The sequence below is a fragment of the Berghia stephanieae genome, chromosome 14 (genome assembly GCF_034508935.2).
Source record: "Berghia stephanieae isolate SIO BIC M18660-M18661 chromosome 14, UCSD_Bste_1.3, whole genome shotgun sequence".
Taxonomy (NCBI): Eukaryota; Metazoa; Mollusca; class Gastropoda; order Nudibranchia; family Aeolidiidae; genus Berghia; species Berghia stephanieae.
In genome coordinates, this window is record NC_088373.1 from 58,258 (window position 1) to 80,277 (window position 22,020).

Consider the following 22,020-nt stretch of genomic DNA (forward strand, 5'->3'; position numbering starts at 1 on the left):
ATTATTATTATTATTATTATTATTATTATTATTATTATTATTATTATTATTATTATTATTATTATTATTATTATTATTATTATTATTATTATTATTATTATTATATTATTATTATTATTATATTATTATTATTATTATTATTATTATTATTATTATTATTATTATTATTATTATTATTATTATATTATTTATTATTATTATTATTATTATTATTATTATTATTATTATTATATTATTATTATTATTCATTATTATTATTATCATTATTATTATTATCATTATTATATTATTATTATTATTATTATTATTATTATTATTATTATTATTATTATTATTATATATTTATTATTTATTATTCATTATTAATTATTATTCTATTATTATTATATTATTATTATTATTATTATTATTATTATTATTATTATTATTATTATTATTATTATTATTATTATTATTATTATTATTATCATTATTATTATTATTGCAAACGATTTTTGATCATCGAGCACTTACACGGTCTGTTTACCTGGGTATTGATGTATTGCGTAACATCCGCCAGCCAGATTAAACATTTATAGTCTCTTTATACTCTTATTAACACGATTTAAGTGGAGAACTCCTCATAAAAATGGCTAGCTAAAAACAATAACAAAAAGATGAGTGACGTCAATTTCGTTCTATCTATATAATATTGGCCGGATGATTCGGTAAGATCAAATTTAATGGATTTTACCCACCCGGCCGGTATAAAATCTTAATCTTACTTCACCTTAGATCCCAGTTTCAATCTTGCTGATGGAATTTTTAAAAGGATTCCTTTTTAAAAAGTAAATAAATAAGTCGGAATTTAAACGTGACCGAAGATGAAGAACCTAAAAATGGATGGATGAATTTAACGAGCACCCGTTTGTTTCGTGAAAATCTCGACCGGGAAAAGCTATGATGGATGATGAAAGAAGAAAATCATCAGTCAGCAGGTGAAAGATGGTGAATGTGACGAAGGGAGTTTTGGTCGAATGCGACCCCGCAATGAAACAGTTTTTGTTACATTTGGATGAAAAGGACGAATTAGGCCGGAAATTTGTTTTACAGGTTATATATAATTGTGTTTATTGTATAATATTCGCAACTTTCAGCGAGTGCAGTTGTCAATGTCATATTCATAAGAAGAGAGTAGAGTAGAGAGGTGCGCTGTCGTTATATTGCCAGACATGCCTGTCAATAACGATGAACAATTCAATTCAATTCAAATATTTATTATTGTCGGCATTTTAGAAATGTTTCATAGATAATGTAGTCAGGCTAATAGAAGCCTTTGACCGACATAAAACATGAACGATTATTGCCAGACACTATCTGGCAATAAGAAAAGGCTATCTAGTCTAGGCTTTTTGTTATTGCCAGACACGTTGGCAGAAAAAAAATGTTATGCAAAATGCCAAAGTAGGCGTGAAAAATACCAAATAATCTGAAAAAATGCCAGTGGTAATTCTATCAAATGATATTTAATGCTTTTTAAACACAAAATGAAAGTAAATAGTGCTGAGACTCAAATGAGTACAGACGATATGTTATTTTGTTTTCCACGTTGATTTGTGTATTGTTGTGCTGGCGAAGGGTTTGTACCCGAAACGTCCATTGTCTGTTTTGTTCCCATACGAAGCCTCTCCATTTTCACTCTTTTTTTTAGCCATGATATGATAAGTTTGATGGAAACATTTTGATTAAATTTTAATTTCAATTTCACCCATTTTTCTCTAAACCAGGATTTGGATGACACGCATTTGTTCATAGCATCGGAAATCATTGAAATTCTACAGGACAGGATTGACGAGCTGATGGACAAAATGTCATTTTCTCTTGTTGAGAAATAGGTTAAGAACAAATAATATTCTTACAGTATTGCTCTCTTGTATAGATACATATTACCCCACGACTGTTACTTCACATAATTCAATTGGTTCGTCAATTTTGGAAGAGGTTGCAATTCTTTGCTATCCGAGTTCATAACAGTAAAAGATTTATATCTGGAGCTGTTGGTTGATTATTCAAAAACATTATTCGGAAAAGAAGCAAAAAAGTAAAATTATAATTTTAGCCAGGGTTTGTAGGAAATAAGTTGTATGTTAATACAGTTTTAAATAAGATCTCGGTGCAGTTCATAATAACTGGATTTGTGACAAGGACATTCATCATAATGTCTTTCAGTAATTGTATGATGTTGGCTGATGATGTGCAGAGTAAAAGTATGAAGAGGGTAAATGATGACACTTGTCAGCGAGAAACTCTTGGTTTATTGTCTGAAGGAGAAGATAATGACAGCAGTTTGAATGTGGATAAATTATTGACTTTGTTTGGGGGAAGTCATGAAAATTTGGATTATTTCCTTGCTCTGTGGAAGGCCACGAGGCTGAATGTGACACCTGCTGCTAGTGACAATCACTTACCTAATTGTGACCCCAGGGATGAGAGGAAAAGAAGCAATATCAAAGACTGGAGACCACGTGTTCTGTTTTATCCTGTGGATCGGGGTGTCGTTGGAAGATATAACGACTGGGACGTTAATGGGGATGACATTGATGACGATGGTGGTGTTGAAGTCCATACAGAAAATTACGCTGTCAAACAGACAGTCTTGGATGATGGCGGTGATGACCTTGAGGGACATTGGTCGAATGGGAAGAGTAATGTCATGACCGTGGAACAGACAGAGGAAGGAGGTGCCACGAAAAGGTTAGTTAAAGTTACTGTAATTTACTGGGGATAGATTTAAATGTGTGTGGTTGGATGAAGCTAAAAACATAAAATGTAAACATGTCATTGAAGATACATAAAGTTTATAAAATATTAATTTTTAAAGATAAATAGGATTTTTTAAACTAGATATATATGGTCAAAACTAAAGGAAATTAACATAATGATGGCAAAAATTAAACAGAAATATTGGTGATGATGATAAGCTGTTGAGAATAACGAATTTATTTTGTTATTGATATTTGTAATAATGACAAAATCAATGACAACGGTCTTCTTGAGGGTGATTAGTGAGCACAACAAATTATGATAACCTACATCATCTTGACTGGTATTTGTTTATTTACTGTCTCTAAGAAAACCTGGCACCAGTTCCTTTATTTTCCTTCTTTATCTTTGTTACTTTTCCGAATTTTTGATGAAGTCAACGGCTGCTTTGATGAGGAAATCTGCTTAAGGTGAACTCAAGACTATTGACTGACATTGTTAAACATAAAAAGGAAGAATAAAATCACTAACTTGAGAGGAAGGGATAGAAAAGTTTTGTATTGGGCTTGTGAAATACTCTACCGGAGGATGTTAATTATTTTCTGTATGACCAAGTTACCCAAAGACAATGACTGACTGTGATCGCACAATTGGTTTAATAAGCATTGAAGATGTCAACAGACTAATACTACTTACTAAGTAAAAAGTGTATTATTTAGATATTGATGACCTTAGCTCTTGATATACACAATTGAATTTGAATCGATATACATCTTCAGGGCAGAGTGGCTCAGCGGTACCCGAAAGGTACCGAGTTCGATCACTCACCGCTGCGCTGTATGGCCTTGAGCAAGTCACCTCGCCCTAGCTCAATTTGCAGCACTGCACTGCGGCTGACGTCTGGGTTATTCCAGTCTTCCTTTGGAATAGACCCGAGAGACAAATTTCCCCTATGGGATGAATAAAGGAATTTTATTTTTATGTATGAATTATTTGCTTAATAGGTACAGCAATGCAGTTAAATGTTAGTATATAATACAGGAACAATAGAAATGAAGGGGAATAAATGTGAATGCTGAACTAAAAGACTGTTTTAATGGGCATTATGTGGGACTCTTATCGGGGTTGATATTGAGGTCGACGAGAAGATTTTTTTTTTTTCTGGCTTTAACCTTTGAATTTAAAGATTATTTAGTATTGGTTGTCTGTTTTCCAGGAAAGGTCTTGTACAATCATTCAGCTTGGGCAGTGACGTCAAACAAGCCATCCCCTTCAGGGTTTTCTTTGGCAAAGCTATGAAGGGTATTCATTGCTTGATCTTTGAGCTTTTTATATATGGAGCAATATCCACTAAACATGCTCAAAGCGCTTTACAAGGGGTCCCTGACGAAAAGCAACAAGGCGATATTACAATTTTTTTGCGACACAGACAACGCTGATAACGGCCAAGTACTCATTTTACACCTGAGTACGGTGAGAGAATGTGAGTAAGGAGCCTCTTCCAAGGACTCAACCTTGTGCTTCATTCTCGGATTCAGATCATGTGGCAAGGCAGCCATGTGAATTATGAATTGTCTTTGTGGTAAGACATAAATTTGACACCTCACATATTTGTCTCTCTTCGTTCACTCTGAGTCAGCCTTTCTTAACTCACTCAATCCTTGATTTTTGCTGTTTTTCACAATTCGAAGAATTCTATTAAAATGAGCATGTACCTAGGTATATAGATACTTTTATTCAACTATCATTAACATGGAAAGCCTAAAAACATTAGCCTTGATGCTACGCCTATAATTTGCCTCAGAAAAATGTAATAAATAGGCATGGGGTAAAAGTATCCCAGGTAAACTACGGATAAAGTCAGTGTTAGGGTTGAGTGAGTTAAAGTCTAGAAACGAACAGTCTCAATGGGTTGATTTAAAGCGGGAAGGGAAGGGGGTGTTGGTATGTTTTTTATTCTTTTTCATAACTTCAGTTTTCTTGGCTCATTCTTCCTAACTTTTATCAAAATTAAGATAACTCCGAATAGAACATAGACGTCTAATCTTAACTTTCAATCTGATACAGGTTTCCTTGTGGTGTGCATGGGTGTGGGCAAGTCTTAACTTCTTTGGCCAAGTAAGTTTTGAGAATGACATTGAAATTTTATGGACTTTGTTATTTACTTTTAGATGAATGACTCTATAAGATGTTATTATTATTATTATTATTATTATTATTATTATTATTATTATTATTATTATTATTATTATTATTATTATTATTATATAGATGTAGTTTTGGTGACCACAGTTCAAGGCTTGGTTTTTACATTTATCAGTTCTAAATATTTTTTTCTCAAAGATTATAAACTCACACTTTGTTCATCAAGACAATGTGGGTCATTCCTCATAACATTGTGCGGCTTTGTGATCTAGCTATATATTATTATGAATTATAATTATTATTTGATATACCACCAGCATCCACAAATAGTGCTCAGAGGTGCTTTACAATAGTTATTTTGGTATCACACATGTTCATTCATTTGACAACAAAATCACTGCAACAGTCATACACATATCTTGTTTGAAGTTCACATAGAATCACGAAAAGTAGAATGAAAAAGATTGGTTTTTAAATGCCGTTTGAAGACTGGTAGACTTTTACATTAGGTTTGCTGACCTCCCATGGTGGTCACAGAGGACACTTGTTGTGTCTCTTATCCCCCCCCCCCCCCCCTTCCCAGCCAGGTACTCATTGTACACCTGAGTACGGTCAGAAAATGTGAGTAAAGAGCCTTTTCCAAGGAATCAACTATACGCCGAGCGAGGCTTGAACCCAGGACCTTCTGATCTGAAAGCGAGTGTTGTACCACAAGACCACATAGCCACACTTAAAGTACTTGCTTCACACGCCAAGGGGCTGAGATTGATCTCCCCCCCCCCCCCCCCCCCCCCCGTCTGTTTTCCCTTTCCATGTTGCAAGGAATTGCTGTTGTCCATTTCATGCTTTAGATACTGGGGGTAACTCCGTCTCCACAGGCCTAAGGGCTCTAACAAACTACAGTTCTGATTTTGAAAAGAAAAAAAGTTTTTAATCTAATTAAGAAGGATTTTGTTTTACTTCTTATTGATTTTTTTAACTTATATTTTTCCACCCACAATAATTGTGTAAATTACCCACATTATCCATGGTTCATTTTCTTCCCCCCATCTATATTTCAGCTACGAGTCCCATTACCATCACTGCCATAACTACGTCTGTGACACGTGTAGACGTGTCTTTGTCTCCAGCTTCCTGCTAGATATCCATCTACAAGAAAACCACGACTCTTACTTTGCTATATTAAGTAACAGAATGGACATGGTAAGGACTCCAGCTATTCCAAGCTTTAGTTTTAAGGGTGAAATAGGTTTCAACAGTCATGACGTCACTTCCCTCGTAATGACGTATAGTAACTTAGTAACTGGTTCTTAACTATCGGAACAATGGCGGACGCCCTTATGAAATACTTCTCCAACGGGCGTAAAAATGTATCTATAGGAGAAAAGCGTTATAAATCTGATCAAGTTTTGACTTTTATACATTCTGATCACATGACATGTGAAAAGTTCTAGCCAACATGAAGAATAAAAAGTACCAATTTTCTTTGTTTAGAACCAACTGCTCGTTGCTGGGCAGATGTGACATCAGACTGTTAAATCCTATTGAAATGAATGAAAATTTGTGTTGTGTGTGTGTTTGGGTTGTTTTATTTTTAGAGTAGGCCTATATCATTTTTGTTTTTGTCTGTTTTTGGGGGGTTTTTTGTCTTTTGTTTTGTGGTGGTTAGGTTGTACCTTAGAATCTGTCTGTACTAAAATTAACATAGTCATGCCACATGATGATTCGATAGCTAACTTTTTCTTTGTTAGTCCTCTGACGGACTGGTTACCTACACACTTCCATGGATTTTGGAACTGGAAAAGTATAAGGTGCGACGTATCTTTTCTTCCCCTATTGAAACATATCATGGATCAGAGAGAGAGGGGTTGGGGGGAGGAGAGGTAGTGTTTATCCTTTCTTTATACCATTCATCTATTTAATTTTCACTATTCATTGTTATTACATTCGCGAGTGGCAGAGTGGTTAAGGCATTGCACTGTGACCCGGAAGGTCTCGGGTTCGAGCCCTGCTTCAGGCACTGTCTTTTTTTTTTCCCTTGGGCAAGATTATTAACACCCAATTTGCTCTCTTGGACAACATGGGTGATTCCTGTTGACATCAGACATCTTGTTTGATGAATTATCTATATTCCTTTTTTGGAATGCCTTGGCGACGATATCTTATGATGTCATGGCGGAAGGACATAATTTATTTTCATTTTTTTATTCAACTATTTATCTATTTTATCCGTTTTCATTTCCAGTACAGATGTTTAGTTGACAGTTGTGACCTGAAATTTCGGACTTCCAATCAAAGAAAGGATCACCTTGTGTCTGTCCACAAGTTTCCTTCAAGCTTCTCGTTTCATCAACCAATCAAATCACAATCACACAGGTTAGTAATAAAGCATTGTTTTTGTTTTTTTCTGGGTTTTTTTCATTTCTTTAACTCACTCAACCCTAACATCAACTATATCCGTAGTTTACCCAGGTTACTTTTACCCCATGCTTATTTATTACATTTTTCTGAGACAAATTATAGGCGTAGTATTAAAGTTAACGTTTTTCGTTTTTGCATGTAATGGTAGTTGAATGTATGTATACATGCTCATTTTAATACATTTTTTTTCGAATTTTGAAAAATAGCCAATTCTCTAGGATTTAGTGAGTTAACGAAGATTTTATCAGCATCCTTAGATAACGAATAAATTCTCACCTAATAATAATAAGAAGAATACAGTCAAAGCTGCTAATTGGAAAGCCGCTCAATGTTAACTGCTGCTTAATTGGGGTCCTGATAGCTTAGTAAATAGTTTAAAAATTGAGCTTTTATATAGCGCAATATCCACTAAACATGCTCAAAGCGTTTTACAAGGAGTTCCTGTCCAAAAGCAACATTTAACATTTAGGACAAGACCTGGCGCCTGTTAAGCGGTATTATGATTTTTTTCGAACAGACACAAAGCTGTTAATCGCTAAATACTCATTTTACATCTGGCTACAGTGAGAAAATGTGTAAAGAGCCTTTTCCAAGAACTCAACTATGCGCCGAGCAAGGCTTGAACCCAGGACCTTTCAATCCGAAAGCAAGTGTCATACCACAAGGGCACATAGCCGCATGCAAAGCGGCTGAGATTGATCCTGGGTGAAGTCGGGAATTTTTTCAGACCCCCCCCCCCCCTCCTCCTCTCTTTCTGTCCACTGAGTAGTGGTTGAGTAACTGGGTCTGTTAGATCTAACAAAAAGTACTTTGTAATAGACTAAAGAGTAGTTTCCAGATTTTAAAAGAAGTGCACTCTAGTTACAGTCTCTTAAAGCTCTATACCTTTTTGAAATACAGTGGAACCTCCCGATTACGACACCTCCGAATAGCGACAACCTCCTGATAACGACATTGGCCCGTGGTCCCGATTTTTTTTCTATTAAGATCAGTAATAAAAAAACCTCCAAATAACGACGCACTTTTTGATAAAACCTCAGAATAGCGACATCATTTTGGTGATTTTCGGCAGTTTTCGTAGATATCTGATACTAACAATGCCGAGTATGAGTACTCAAAGTTTATAAAAACGATTCCTGCTTGAACGAATGAGAACGCAGATTTTTTTTGACGAATCTTGGCTGATATGCATTAATAAAAACCAAGGTATAAATCTAAGTGTAAGCAAGTAAACACAAAATCTTGGAAAATGTGATATTATGTGGTGATAGAAGTAGTAGTAGTAGTCGTGTTTTTGTGGGAGGAGGAATTTTATCTAACTCAGCAGCATCTGAATTACTTGTTTTTGTTTGTTTTAAAGGGTTTTACAGCGCTTGTGACACATCTACATAGCTGCCAACTTTTCAAAATGCAAAAACGTATTATTATACGCGGTGCGGGGCGGACGCCCAATTCATGTCTTAAAATGGCATATTTATTAATGTACTTAAGTACTAGAAAGGTCAGAACTGTAATACTAAGAGAAGCTTACCTTTATCATCATACTGGGTAGGCATAAGTGATGGGGAGGTGGTGACAGAAGCAGATTACTGAGGCGAAAATTTTCTCCCAAGATAATTTTTATCAGATTTTCTTTTTTTTTTTTTTTCTGGATTTTTTTCTTTTTCTGTATTGGCCAAATCGTACTAAGTACGATTTTATCGTACTGGTTGGCAGCTTTGCATCTATGTCATATCAGCGCCAGTAAAAAGGAAGAAAATTGGATAGTTAAAAACATTCTAGATTTACAATTGAAATGACATAAGAAAAAGACAAAGGGGAATGGTTTAAATAGGGAACAGATGTCTCAGTTCAGATCACCTAAAAGTCTCATCCAGACACACGCACAAGAACCCTCTGAGAGGAATACACTACAATGTTTTGTTTGTTTTGTCAATGTTAATAAAAACTGGCTTTACCACGCCCACTTTGTCCGCCATCTTGGAAACCTCTAAATAACGACACCTCCGGATAACGACATAAAAACTTGGTCCCGTGGCATGTCGTTATCGGGAGGTTCCACTATAGATTTTAATTGAGATTTTTCATTTTCTCTCTTTTTTTTAACACTTGCAATTTGCTTCTGTGGCCCACAGGTCAGAAAATGAGAAGGATTCTCCCTTCAGCAACTCAGATACAATTTCATCATCATCATCGTCAGCGTCACATTTGAGTGAGATGGAAAGTGAAAACAAGACATTGGATGAAATTTCTATGGACATGGAACCCTCTTGCTCTGTCATTTCTACAACGAGTGATGAGAAGGAGAAAAATACCGAGCAGCGTTGTAATGGAAAGGATGGCATCAGGACACAGACAGCCCCAAAGTTTGTATTATTTCACTTTGAAATAGTAGAACAGATTCTGCTCTGGCCGCACAGTGCAGCCAATGGTGCTGAAAGAGTTAAGTACCTACAAGCGCCATGTGGGATTTTTAAAAATTGTTGCTTCAGGGTTGCCAGGCAGGTTTGAAAAGATCTACTCCCATCGAGTCTCTTGGATGCCGACTTAATTTGAGATATCATCACTCTGAAAACTAAATATACAAATGTTACTTTTTATAAAGTAGCATTTCAATCTAAGCTCTTTAGGAAAGATAATAGAACAATGCACAACATAGATAGAGGGATTACGGTGCAGAAGAAATACGTTAAACAAACTAAGCAAAGTCAATTCAAGTAAGGGCCCCACCCATCCTCAACATGTACCCGTGGTGCCGCTTCCAACCACAGATATTCGCGGTTCCACAATCATCTGGCTGCCCTGAGCTTTTGTATAATCCAACCCCTCCCCTGACCAACAGAAACTGACCACAATCATGTTATTTGATGGGATGATCTGTGATCTACGCTCGCATTATTTTTTTGTTGTTACAGAAGCCGCTGTTTTTTGGGGAGTTTTTTTAATATTTAATTTTCTCAAAATCACCTCCCCTTGCACTTACAAAGTTAGATTCGGATGCCCTCTCGATATATAAATGGATTTATTCAAATTCAAGTGGTGAAAATTACCAGGTGAATTACTTCAGTTTTACTTGGGTGACCGAATTTGGACAACTTATGGCCTAAATAGTAAAGAGAAATATCCCCATTCAGCCTTATTTGGGCTACACATAATAGCCTAAATAATAATCATTGACCTCACCCAGGCTTCTAAGGGCGTAAATTGTAAATTAATGGTTAAGAAAAAAAAGGAAATGTAAGCACTATGTTCAATCTAGTTTATTTGCTCTTGGAAAGCCAAGAAATTCAACATTTTAAGATTGATTCAAGCAAAATCTTTATTTATTTTTTTTCACAGTCCATTTTTGTTAAAAATTGCAAATCCCTTTATGAAAGGGAATTGATATAATATTGTGCATCATTCAAGGCGATACCAATCAAAACGCAATCCTTTAATTTTCCTCCCAAATTTCAGAGTACCGACATCAATATGTTTTGGCAGAGGTTCCCAAAGAGCTTTTCAACCAAGGAGAGGTAGAGGGCGTGGAAACAAGGCAGGTAATCGCTTCCAGAATACTAGTCTTGGCAGTGGGAGCGATGGATCATCATCCACCATAAATATCGAGTCCGTTGATATGAGGGATCTGGAGGAGGCACTTCACTGAATGATACACTATTCATTTCTCTGTTGAGATTGTTTAAAATGAACATATGATGTTGGTTTTATAAATGAGCGTATCATTTTGTTTTTTATAATGAACGTATGTTGATGTTTTTTAAATGAACGTATGATGTTGATGTTTTTAAAATGAGCGTATGATGTTGGTTTTATAAATGAGCGTATCATTTTGTTTTTTATAATGAGCGTATGATGTTGATGTTTTTTGCCTTCTACTGATCCAAATAGCTATTGGGCTTTTATTTTGTTTCGTTTTGATTATTCTTGACATTGAGTAAAATCAGTTGAAACATTATTCCTTGGGCTTGGTTTTTTGTTTTTGTTGGGTGGGGGGAAGGAGAAGGGGGGTTGTTAAGACATATTTTGATTCATTACAGATACTGATTGTAACAACAACAACAAAATTTTAAAGATTTAAAGCATTATTACTGGGTGGGGATCCTGACCTCCCATAGCGGGCAGGGGGGTACATACTGTGTCTTCTATCCCCTGATATCTGTTTTCCAACATGCTTTCTGTCTTTGTCTTGGAATGAGATTACTTGGTTTTGTCCTGGCCCTGGCCCGAGTCCTGGCTGGGAGGGAAACAGTCAAATGCATAGTTATTGTTTTGAGAGATGATATTTTTTTCCTTGTAAATCATCTCTCTGTTATGTATTATTATATTTATTTTTAATGTATGATGTAAGCATCTGAGTGTATTCATCCTTGTTGGATTTTGTGTTTGTGTCCAGATGAGACATAGGTGATCTCAAGCTAAGTACATTGATGGTATGCTCTTGGAATCTACATCTGATCCCTATTTGTTCCCAATTCCCCTTTGTCTTACTCTCTCTTGGGTGCTTTAATTGTAATTCTAGAACTTTCAACTATCCCATTTTCTTCCTTTTTACTGGCGCTGATATAACCTAAATGTGTTGCAAGCGCCGTAAAACCCTTAAAAACAAAACAAAACAAAGCATTATTATTGTCCATGTTTTATTTTTGCAATTTTGTTTTGAATAAGTTGATGAGTTTGGGTGAAAATTGATAAAAATTTTATTAAATTTTAAATCCCATACTGCCGTCGTCGTCATGGAGACAAGTTGTAATGTCATCATTTGTAGTGCAGGAAAGTTATTGTCTGTAGAACTGGCAAGTTTGGTCATGATTTCATCACCCCTGGCCATTTTTGTCATCACTAGAGATGAAGTCATGGAATGTTTTCTCCCATCACAGCATTTCAAAAGTATATTATTAGTATTTTGTCTCAATTCTGTTACATTAACTTAAGAGGTACAAGCAGTGTTATGCATGGTCATAACATTAAGTGGATAGGTCAGACAGTGATTGGTGAACATTCTGGTCCTGACATTGTGTTCTGGAGTAAGTAACTAACACACATTTCCCCTCTCGACTCGGTAACCTGGCTATACGGAATGAAGGATATTGTAAGTGTTAGTACAAAAAGGATGCCTAATACTGTCATCTGCATTTTTTTGCCAAATTGGGACCTAAAATTTGCCCAAAAAAACCCCAAAATTTGCCAAGGAGAACTAAGCGTTTCAGTAAAAATTAACACGCGATACAGAAAAATATATATATAAAAGACAATTTATTACATTTAAGGAGGCTACATTTATTAATTTACACAATGTAAAGCGATTTATGTGCCCAAACTTTCAGACAATCACACAGACACATACACACACAAACGTACACTTTCAGTCAGACTCATCAAAGGCAACATTTTTCAAGTTTTGCACTTTTTTTTCTTCGTTATTTTGTTTGCGCTTCTTTTTTTCCCCAAAATTTGCCACGCGATTTGCCAATTTTCCCAAAATTTGCGGATCGCCCTACAAATTGCCATTTGCGGCCGCGAAAAATGCAGATGACAGCTAATAGTATTAATAGATGAATGGGAGTGTATAAAATGAAAATATGGTTCCATTTGGCCTGCTGGGAAAATGAAGGTTACATTGTGAATCGCATTGAGCAAGGCAAATCTGTTGAATTCGTGCTAGACGGGTCTAAATGTGTTCAAATATTTGTTTTATTATTTCAGCTAATTCGAAAGCAGAAGCTATGTAGTAGGTGAAAAAGCACAAAAGTGTAGCTAAGCTCACTGATTCAGTCCTATGAACAGGTTATCTTCAGGGGAATTTGCAGGATGTGGTTGAAAAAATAAGAATTGAATTGTAAGTTTCAATTTATAAGACAAAGACATACTGTGGACGTTTCGGGTTTCCACTTTAGCAACAAAACAATGAATGAAGCATTTCAGACGAATGAGACAATGTGATAGTGGCATTGTTAAAGTGAGTAAACCACGATGTGGTAGATGAAATTGCCCTCAGGGGCAGAAATCATTGCCCTCCCCCAGCTGGCGGGTTCCCAGTCCACATCCTAAGTGTGTCACAAGTACAGAATGTGCATGATGAAGTTGAGGCTTTCTTCCAGAGGCCAGTGTCAAATTGCTTTCTCCAGCAAGATAAAGATCGGAACATATGACAGGTGCCAGGTAAAGCAAGAAAGAAAAATACAAAAAAAACATCCCAAAGTTGAAAAAAATTCAGTCGACCTCGACTGGGGATCAAACCTCAGACCTTCTGATTGCTCATCAGACGTCTTTGATTACAAAATGTAATGTTAGCACATCTGACCAGTAATAGAAGGTCTGACGTTGGATCCCTGGTCGAGGTAGACTGATATTTTGGGATGTTTTTTTTTTCTTGCTTTGTCTGGCACCTTTCATACACACTTGTTCAGATCTTTATCTCACACCAGTGCCTGCTCCTTAATTTCTTTATTTGATATTTTCTCCAGCAGTTCCGTACAAGATGGATATATTGTACAGTGGAATCCTGGATGGATAAAGGCAACACTGTCAGACCTGAATGATTTGAGTGACATTACTGGCATGGCAGTTTTTTGCATCGCTTGCGGCTGCAAAAAATTGCAAAATATCACTGATCTGCTTTGCGGCCGCAAAATCTGCAATTTTTTTTTTGGGGGGGGGGGGGGGGGGAAATTTTGCAAAGAAAATAAAAAATAATTTATTTTTTTTAAGGCGAAAAAAAAAAAAAAGTTTTTTATTCTTTTAATTTGATAGCACGTGTAGAATGTGAAAGATAATTAATCAAGAGTAGTTTCATTTTCTTCCTTTTTACTGGCGCTGATATGACCTTACATTTGTTGCAAGCGCTGTGAAACAAATACCTTTCTCTTTCATGAATTAATTATGGGTTTTTAGGAAAATTCATCGCAAATTTTGCAGTTTTTAGCTTGCAAAATTTGGGATTTTTTTAAATTTTTTTTTAAAACACCATGTCAGACATTAGCAAGTTTGACTTTATCCATTATCAATGAAAATGGAGCACACTTTGATAATGAACAGAAAAGTTGGAACCATCGAGAAGTGTTGACTTTATACAGATTACACTGAATATCGAAATATCAAATCCGTCCATAAGCTTTAAAAAATTACAACCGTTTATATTCAATATCAGTATCAGCACGAGAATGAGTATACTTTCCTCCTTGTCTTTGTTAAAGAGAAATAATCGAGAGAATTATTTATACTTTCCCCTCTACGAAGACATAGGCTCGTAGTTGACCTGATGTATTGAATTGACTGCGACTGATGAAGTAGAGGTGTCCACAAGTATGACATTACATATATGTAAATTTGTGTTTCAAGGTCATAAACTTTACTTCGAATATTTCACTGGACTCCAACCATGCTCCTGCTCTATGGGCCCAATGGCTTTGAAGGACTACGGTACCCACATAGCATCTCACCATTATTTTGAGTAACCCAGTTTGGATTTGAACCGGTTCTTTAGGTTCAGAGGCCAATCTCTTTGAACACAAGAGAAATATTTATAAATATTTGTTATATTTTATCATTTGGAGGTATTGACAGTTGGCCATGTTCTGATTCTGATTGGAGATCAGCCAGTATTTGAATCATTTCATCATCATTGGCCTCTTCTTTCTCTTCCTCGCTGCTTTCCTCCCTTGGTTCTTCCAGCAATTCATTCACCTGAAATAAGTCGTGAAAAGAAAAGGAAAGGAAACACTTGAGAAAATTTTTTATTAAAAATGTAAAAATTATTATTATTATTATTATTATTATTATTATTATTATTATTATTATTATTATTATTATTATTATTATTATTATTAATTTTATTTTTTTTATTCCTGTCAAAAAAGACTAATTAATTAGGATGATTTTTTTTTTGTTTTTTTTTTGTTGTTGTTGCTTTCCTGGCTCTAAATCATGTTTATTCAGAGATAAAAACATGTGAAGTGTTTTTGGTAGGTCCTCTCCTGGAATCCGTAGGTTATTATTCTTCTATAGAGAGGACCAACCAAATTTCTCTGTCGTCGATCTGGAATTTAGTCATGTATTTATGATTTTATTGTTGGCTGAGGAAGAGTTTTGAGCCCGAATCGTTCCGTGTTTGGTATTTTGTTCTTTTTTGAAGCTGTTGTTATATATTCATTTTTCTTTATTACTTTTTACAGTCCACAGCTTCTAGCAGCTTAAGCATCACAATAGTTAAAGTTAGGGCTATCAGGATTTCTAAGCTTTAGTCACATTCTCTCCCATACTCAAGTGTAAAATGAGTACCTGGCCATTAGCTGCATTGTCACTGAAAAAAATTGTAATATCCCCTAACAGGCGTCGTGTCCCGTCCTAAATATTATGTGTTGCTGTCAGCTAGGAACCCATTGTAGAGCACTTTAAGCACGTTTAGTGCATACTGAGCTATTTTTATTTAGGCTGCTGATACAAGAAAATGAGAGTTGAGTGAATTGAATTCAATGGCTTTTTCAGATGTTGACAAATAACAACAAAGTGCTTACCGTTAATATCGTAGGATCCTGCAGACATTCAGCAGTAATGTAAGGGTCAGGAATTGTCGTATTGATCTCAGCGTAGACTTTCCCAGAGCCACAGCCACCATCACCACCGTCCACTGCTGGTGTTCCCACAACAACCATCAACACTCTAGAGAATGCATTTCTCACAGCTTCTCGATAGGCGGTCTTTTGACATCTCGATATGACACTGCCTTTGTCTAAAACGAGTAAAAGTTAGAAATCACAATATTATAATAATAATAATAACAATAATAATAATAATAACAATAATTATAACTAATAATAATAATAATAATAATAATACTAACAATAATAATATGATAATAATTAAATTATGGGATGAGATTAAGCTACATATATATTAGACAATTCAAGAACACAGCCGATATTTCTTACAGTTACAGATATGTGGTCTTGTACTTGTATGACTCTTGTTAATGGACAGTACCGATAAGTGCACATGGCGGTTTTTTGCACACAAAAAAAACCCCCAAATTTTGAAAGCTAAAACTAAAAACAGCAAAATTTGCAAAACTTTGCGATTAATTTTCTTAAAAACCCATAACTAATTCATGAAAGAGAAAGGTGTTTGTTTGTTTTTAAGGGTTTCACGGCGCTTGCAACAAGTGTAAGGTCATATCAGCGCCAGTAAAAAGGAAAAAAATGAGATAGTAAAAAAGAAACTACTCTTGATTATCTTTCGCATTCTACAAAAGCTATCAAATTTTTTTTTTTTTTAATTTGTCTTTGTTTTGCCTTTTTTTTTTCTTTTCAAATTCTCGAAAACTTGCAAAAATTTTGCGATTTTTTGCGGCCACAAGCGATGCAAAAAACTGCCATGCCAAGTTACAACTACAGCATCGTTAATGAAAACAAACACGACCTGTTGCTTCCTGACCCGTAGCCAGTGACCCCTCAGCTGTGCCAATTCCATGCGTGGTCAGACCATGCCTTGGAATGACCAACTCCACAACACACAGAAATCGACACCCTCTATTCAATGTGTCTGCCCCAGGCACAGGGTCATCTCTTTTCATCTGTGAAATACAACAAAAATTTAGCTTTTATTTCTATATAGCCCAATATCCACTAAACGTGCTCAAAGTGCTTTAAAAGGGGTCTCTGGCCAACAGCAACATTTACCATTTAGGATGGGACATGACGCCTGTTAGGCATTATTACAATTTTTTTCGAACGGAGACAACACTGTTAACGGCCAGGTAATCATTTTACACCAGAGTACGGTGAGAGAATATGAGTAAATAACCTTTTCTAAGGACTCAAATATGCACCCAACAAGGCTCGAACCCAGGACCTTCCGACTCAAAAGCGATTGTCATACCACTAGACAACATAGCCGCACAGGAATGGCTCATGCTGATTTTTTTGGAATGTTTTTTATTTCTTGTGTTGTTCTTTCTGCTGCTTGTTTTATTGTTTTTAGGGGTTTTACAGCGTATACAACAAATTTAAATCATATCAGCGCCAGTAAAAAGGAAGAAAATGAGTAAAAAGTTATAGAATTACAATTAAAGCACCCAAGAATAAGTAAGACAAAGGGGAATTTGTTCAAATAAGAAACAGATGTAGATTCCAAGAGCACACTATCAAGGTTCTTAGTTTGAGATCACCTAAATATCTCATCCAGACACAAGCACAGGTCCCCACCAAGAGGAACACACTCAATTGTTTACAAATCATATATATGTAAAAGGAAAATAATACAGTGTATAACAGAGAGATGATTTACAAAGACAAAAATATCATCTCCCAAAACTCACTATCCATTTGACTGTTTCTCTCCCAGCCAGGGTCAGGACAAAATCAAGTAATCTCATTCCAAGACATATACAGAAAGCAAGTTGGAAAACAGATATAGGGGGATAAAAGACAGTATGTACCACCCCCCCCCCCCCCCCTGCCCACTATGGGAGGTCGGGAACCCCACCCAGTCTTTCTCCTTGGCTGGCCCAGATTCATGCATACCTTTTCAGATTTCTAAAAAAATTTATACTTCGGAATGTTAAAAGCTTACATCCTTTTAACACTTACAAAAATTTTATAACTTCCTTTTCACAAAAATGAAATTGGAACTAATGAAAACAGTCTTGTGTAAGAAAATTTGTTATTTTTTAACAACTCATCAAAGTGACCCTTTGTTGACACTTGACCTAAATTCTCTAAAAGAGAAGTAAGACGAAGCCAGTTTAGTTCAAAACTAAAACTCCATTTTAGCCTTGATCCTTATTGGATTGAATTTATGTATTTATTCTATACTATTTTCCTTTACAGATGACTGATTTGACTGTGTGCTCTTGTGGTATGGACACTCGTTTGTGTACCGGACAGTCGTTTGTGTACCGGACACTCGTTTGTGTACCAGACAGTCCAATCGTCGAGATTTTTTGCTACTTTCAAAAATTAGAAAAAAATGTATTAACTCTCTTAGGATTGAGTCAGTTAATGTGCAACATATTCATTATTAGTTCTCCGAAGGACTGGTTACAACATACACACTTTCAAGTAGTTTTTTGGAACCAGAAGAGTGGAAGGTGTGACATGACTTCTCTACCCTATAATGGAGAATGAATGACTTCTCCATTTTTCATCTCAATCGGAGCTCAGAACTTTCCGAGGCTCAGATTGACGATTGTGGTTTTTTTTTTTGTCATTTATGTTAAAGGCCAGGTCCTCATTTTACACCTGAGTACAGTGAGAAAATGTGAGTGAAGGGCTTTTTCCAAGGACTATAAATTATAAATAACTATAAATACACCGCTCAGAGCAGGACTCGAACCCGGAACCTTCCGACCTGGATGTGAGTGCCATACCCACTAGAACACACAGCCGAACAAAATGTGATGCTGGCTGAGAAAACCTGGGAAGATGCGGCAAGCTTCGATTCGAGATATGAGTCAAAACCGAAGATAAAGTGTTTCCCATAGCAACAAATTTTATTCAGAAAAAAATAAATGGGTTCTAGTAGACATAGAAAGAAAATTTGTAATGGTCTTTCCGGGTTTTCTCAGTCAGACACACAAATACTTACCAGCTTGATGCCAATCGACCATCCATCAAACCCCAGATAAAAGTTCGCCAGGTTGAAACACTGGCTTGGGTATAACAGCTCCCTTTCCTTGTTTGAATTCTTTTTACGTTGGGAAAACTGCACCTAGAAGGGGAGGGGGGGGGGGGGAGAATAGTAGATTTATGACATCTAAATGATGATAGCCAATGTCATCAAAACTGTTTTGTAATCATCATCCAGCTCATCAACATCATTTTGTCACTATTGTATTATCAACAGAATTGTCATAAACTATATAAAATATCCAGGACCTGTTTGATCAACATCACTATTATGGCCTCTTAATCTTCTTTTTATTATTATCATTATCATCATTATTATTATTATTATCATTATTTTTATTTAAAAAACTATTATTATTATTATTATTATTATTATTATTATTATTATTATTATTATTATTATTATTATTATTATTATTATTATTATTATTATCATTATTAATATTATTATTTTAGGTTCTACAAAAAGTCATTGGACAAAAAGATAGGATTGACAAATGAATGATTGAATGAATATGGCTGCTCTGTCTCTATGGACGCTTGCCGTGAATGTGTGTGTGTGTGTGTGTGTGTGTGTGTATGTCTGTGTATGTGTGTGTATGTTTGTGTGTGTGTGTTACTTCGAGTGTGTCAGTCTGTTTCTAATATCCAGTTAGTAATTTGTTTCCATAAATCTCTGTCCAGTTCAAGTGTCCATAGCTTTAGAATGTCATCATGTGTGTTAAGGTTCTGAGGTAATTAGATGTTTCCTTGTGTTGTTGGAATCAGTTCTTCGGTTGTTGTTTCTAAATGTATTTGATATTTTTTGAGATCTTGATTCAATGTTGTTGGAAGTGAAGTTAGTGTACGCCCTCTGTATTTGGTTCCTTGTTTGATGTAATCATCTATTGAGGTTTGTGCTGGAATATTTTCATCTCGCCTGAGCACGTGTCCGAACAGTTTCCATCTTTGCTGCTTTTCGCGTACTGACTTGTTGTACTCTGTCTGCATCTGTCATAGACATCCTCATTACTGATTTTGTCTGGCCAAAGTACCCCAATGCATATAATAATATAATAAAATAACTTGTCTCAATTGTTTGTGATGAAGGGAGTCCAGGGTGTCCAAATTCTTTTTTATAATACCCCATATACCATAGTTGTATGTAAGGATTGGCAGCACTAGTGCTTCGTAAAGGCGTATTCTTTTATTTTCATTAATGATGTTCGTCCTGTTCCAAATGTAGTGTAGTTCTCTGATATGTTTTCCCATATGACCACTCCTGTAAAGACTGATTGCCTAAATAAGCTCAGAAGACACCAGCAAAGCATCATCTTTCAACGAAGAACACAACACATACCGCTCAACAACCATTTAAGCAAAATTACAAACGACACACCCCCTTCCTGCCCCCTATGTCAACACCCCAATGAAACAGTAACACAACACTTGCTTGAATGTCAACCTCTTGAAGACCTGAGATGCACATTCCTCCCACCAAATCCAAGCATCAGTAACACACTTTATAGTCACCTGGAACAACTACAAAAGACGTCTAACTTCTACGTCATGGCACAAGACCGAAGGGCTAGAGCTCAGGTGGTCGCTGGTTCGGATAAGTAAGTAAGTAAGTAGTTCTCTGAATGCAGTTTGAGCTAGCGTTTTTCTCCAAATGATAATATTGACAAATACAAAACGTTAATAAAGGAAGTACAGAAAACAGTAAATTAGTTTAATCAAACAAAAGACAAATCGTTGTCGTTAAATTTATTAGTTAGTTATTGGTAAGAACTTTCACATGGAAAGTAACTCTATTCTATAACGTAACTTAATTGTATATCATGGAAATTAAGATAGATTAAGATGGAAACTTTTGAGGATTCAAGGATCAAAATTCATCCAGTCTGTGGGTATGTGTAAATGAATCTGGCAAAACGGGCATCTGTAGATGTAACTTGAAAATGTTAAAAACAAGGAATGGGTTTTGCCATGGACCATTTACAGAATGAAAAGGCTTATTAGTACAGGCACCTATCTATTTCATATTTATTCTATCATGACGTTAGAACCGATAAGAATATTTTGAGCCAGCAGCAATCAAAAATCAGTCCTTGAGCTTTTATATAGTGCAATATACACTAAACGTGCTCAAAGCCCTTTACAAGAGGTCCCTGACCAACAGCAACACGTAACATGTAGAACAAGACATGACACCTGTTAGGCGATGTTACTATTTTTATCAGACAGAGACAACGCTGTTGACGCAATGTACTCATTTTACACCTGAGTACAGTGAGTGAACGTGAGTAAAGAGCCTTTTACAAGGACTCAACTATGCGCAGGACCTTCCAATCTGAAAGCGAGTGTCATACCACTAGACCACATAACCATGCGGGTTCTTCGGTCCAGTACTAAAGTCTGTAGGCGTTGCACAAAAAATAGCCAGGCTTTTTTTTTCAATAATTCGATATGATAAAATCATAATTATTTTCGCCATCATCATCTTCATCATTATCAGTGACAATAAAAGCAAAATCCAACTTGTCATGCTCTACCTTACAAGGCGTCGTCCCAACAATTCTAGTCAAGTGTAAATGCTCTTTGGCCTTCCTGGCACACAGTTTGGAGTAAAAGTTGACAAAGGCGTAGAGACGGCACGTAGATCCATGACTGGGTGGGAGTGAGCTCTCTCCAACTGCAATGTGACATTAATAATAATAATAATAATAATAATAATAATAATAGTGATGATAATAAATAATAATAATAATAATAATAAATAATAATAATAATATAATAATAATAATAATAATACAATCCCGGTGACAAAACAGCTCTCGATGCACAAAATTGTAAAACATCATTATAAATATTTTTGTACACACGCACACCCATTTACTAAGCACGCACACACACATACCCTCACAATGACACACACATGCACCAAAACGTGCATAATGCATACAGAGAAGAAAAATAGCTGTTGAAATGAATTATTGAATAAAAATCATATCAGGACATTTAACAATATGGCAGGTGAAGGGAGATTATAACATTTTATCATGGGAATTCTGATTAACAAAAGTAATTTTTACAAAAAATAGGATGTCTT

The 22,020-nt window shown here is 35.6% G+C and overlaps 3 protein-coding genes across 3 annotated transcripts in view; 2 read left to right on the top strand and 1 right to left on the bottom strand.

The window, feature by feature from the left end:
• Positions 1–913: 913 nt before the first annotated feature.
• LOC144960142 (general transcription factor IIH subunit 5-like) lies at positions 914–1,905 on the top strand. The gene is made up of 2 exons (XM_078893125.1): positions 914–1,092; positions 1,767–1,905. The coding sequence occupies exons 1-2, from the start codon at positions 985–987 to the stop codon at positions 1,872–1,874; spliced, it is 216 nt and encodes a 71-aa protein (XP_078749251.1). The 5' UTR covers positions 914–984; the 3' UTR covers positions 1,875–1,905.
• Positions 1,906–2,197: 292 nt separating this feature from the next.
• Positions 2,198–11,263, top strand: LOC144960140 (zinc finger protein 511-like). Its single transcript, XM_078893123.1, has 6 exons — positions 2,198–2,733; positions 4,810–4,860; positions 5,949–6,090; positions 7,133–7,263; positions 9,444–9,674; positions 10,765–11,263. The coding sequence occupies exons 1-6, from the start codon at positions 2,198–2,200 to the stop codon at positions 10,952–10,954; spliced, it is 1,281 nt and encodes a 426-aa protein (XP_078749249.1). The 3' UTR covers positions 10,955–11,263.
• Positions 11,264–11,786: 523 nt separating this feature from the next.
• Positions 11,787–22,020, bottom strand: part of LOC144960141 (RAD52 motif-containing protein 1-like) — an 11,441-nt gene continuing 1,207 nt past the window's right edge. The window contains exons 2-6 of the mRNA XM_078893124.1: positions 21,464–21,603; positions 18,889–19,011; positions 16,723–16,876; positions 15,822–16,036; positions 11,787–14,991 (exon numbers count right to left, since the gene is read on the bottom strand). Coding sequence (XP_078749250.1) covers positions 14,842–14,991; positions 15,822–16,036; positions 16,723–16,876 — 519 coding nt within the window. The 5' untranslated portion in view covers positions 18,889–19,011; positions 21,464–21,603 and the 3' untranslated portion in view covers positions 11,787–14,841. The remainder of the gene's footprint in view (positions 14,992–15,821; positions 16,037–16,722; positions 16,877–18,888; positions 19,012–21,463; positions 21,604–22,020) is intronic.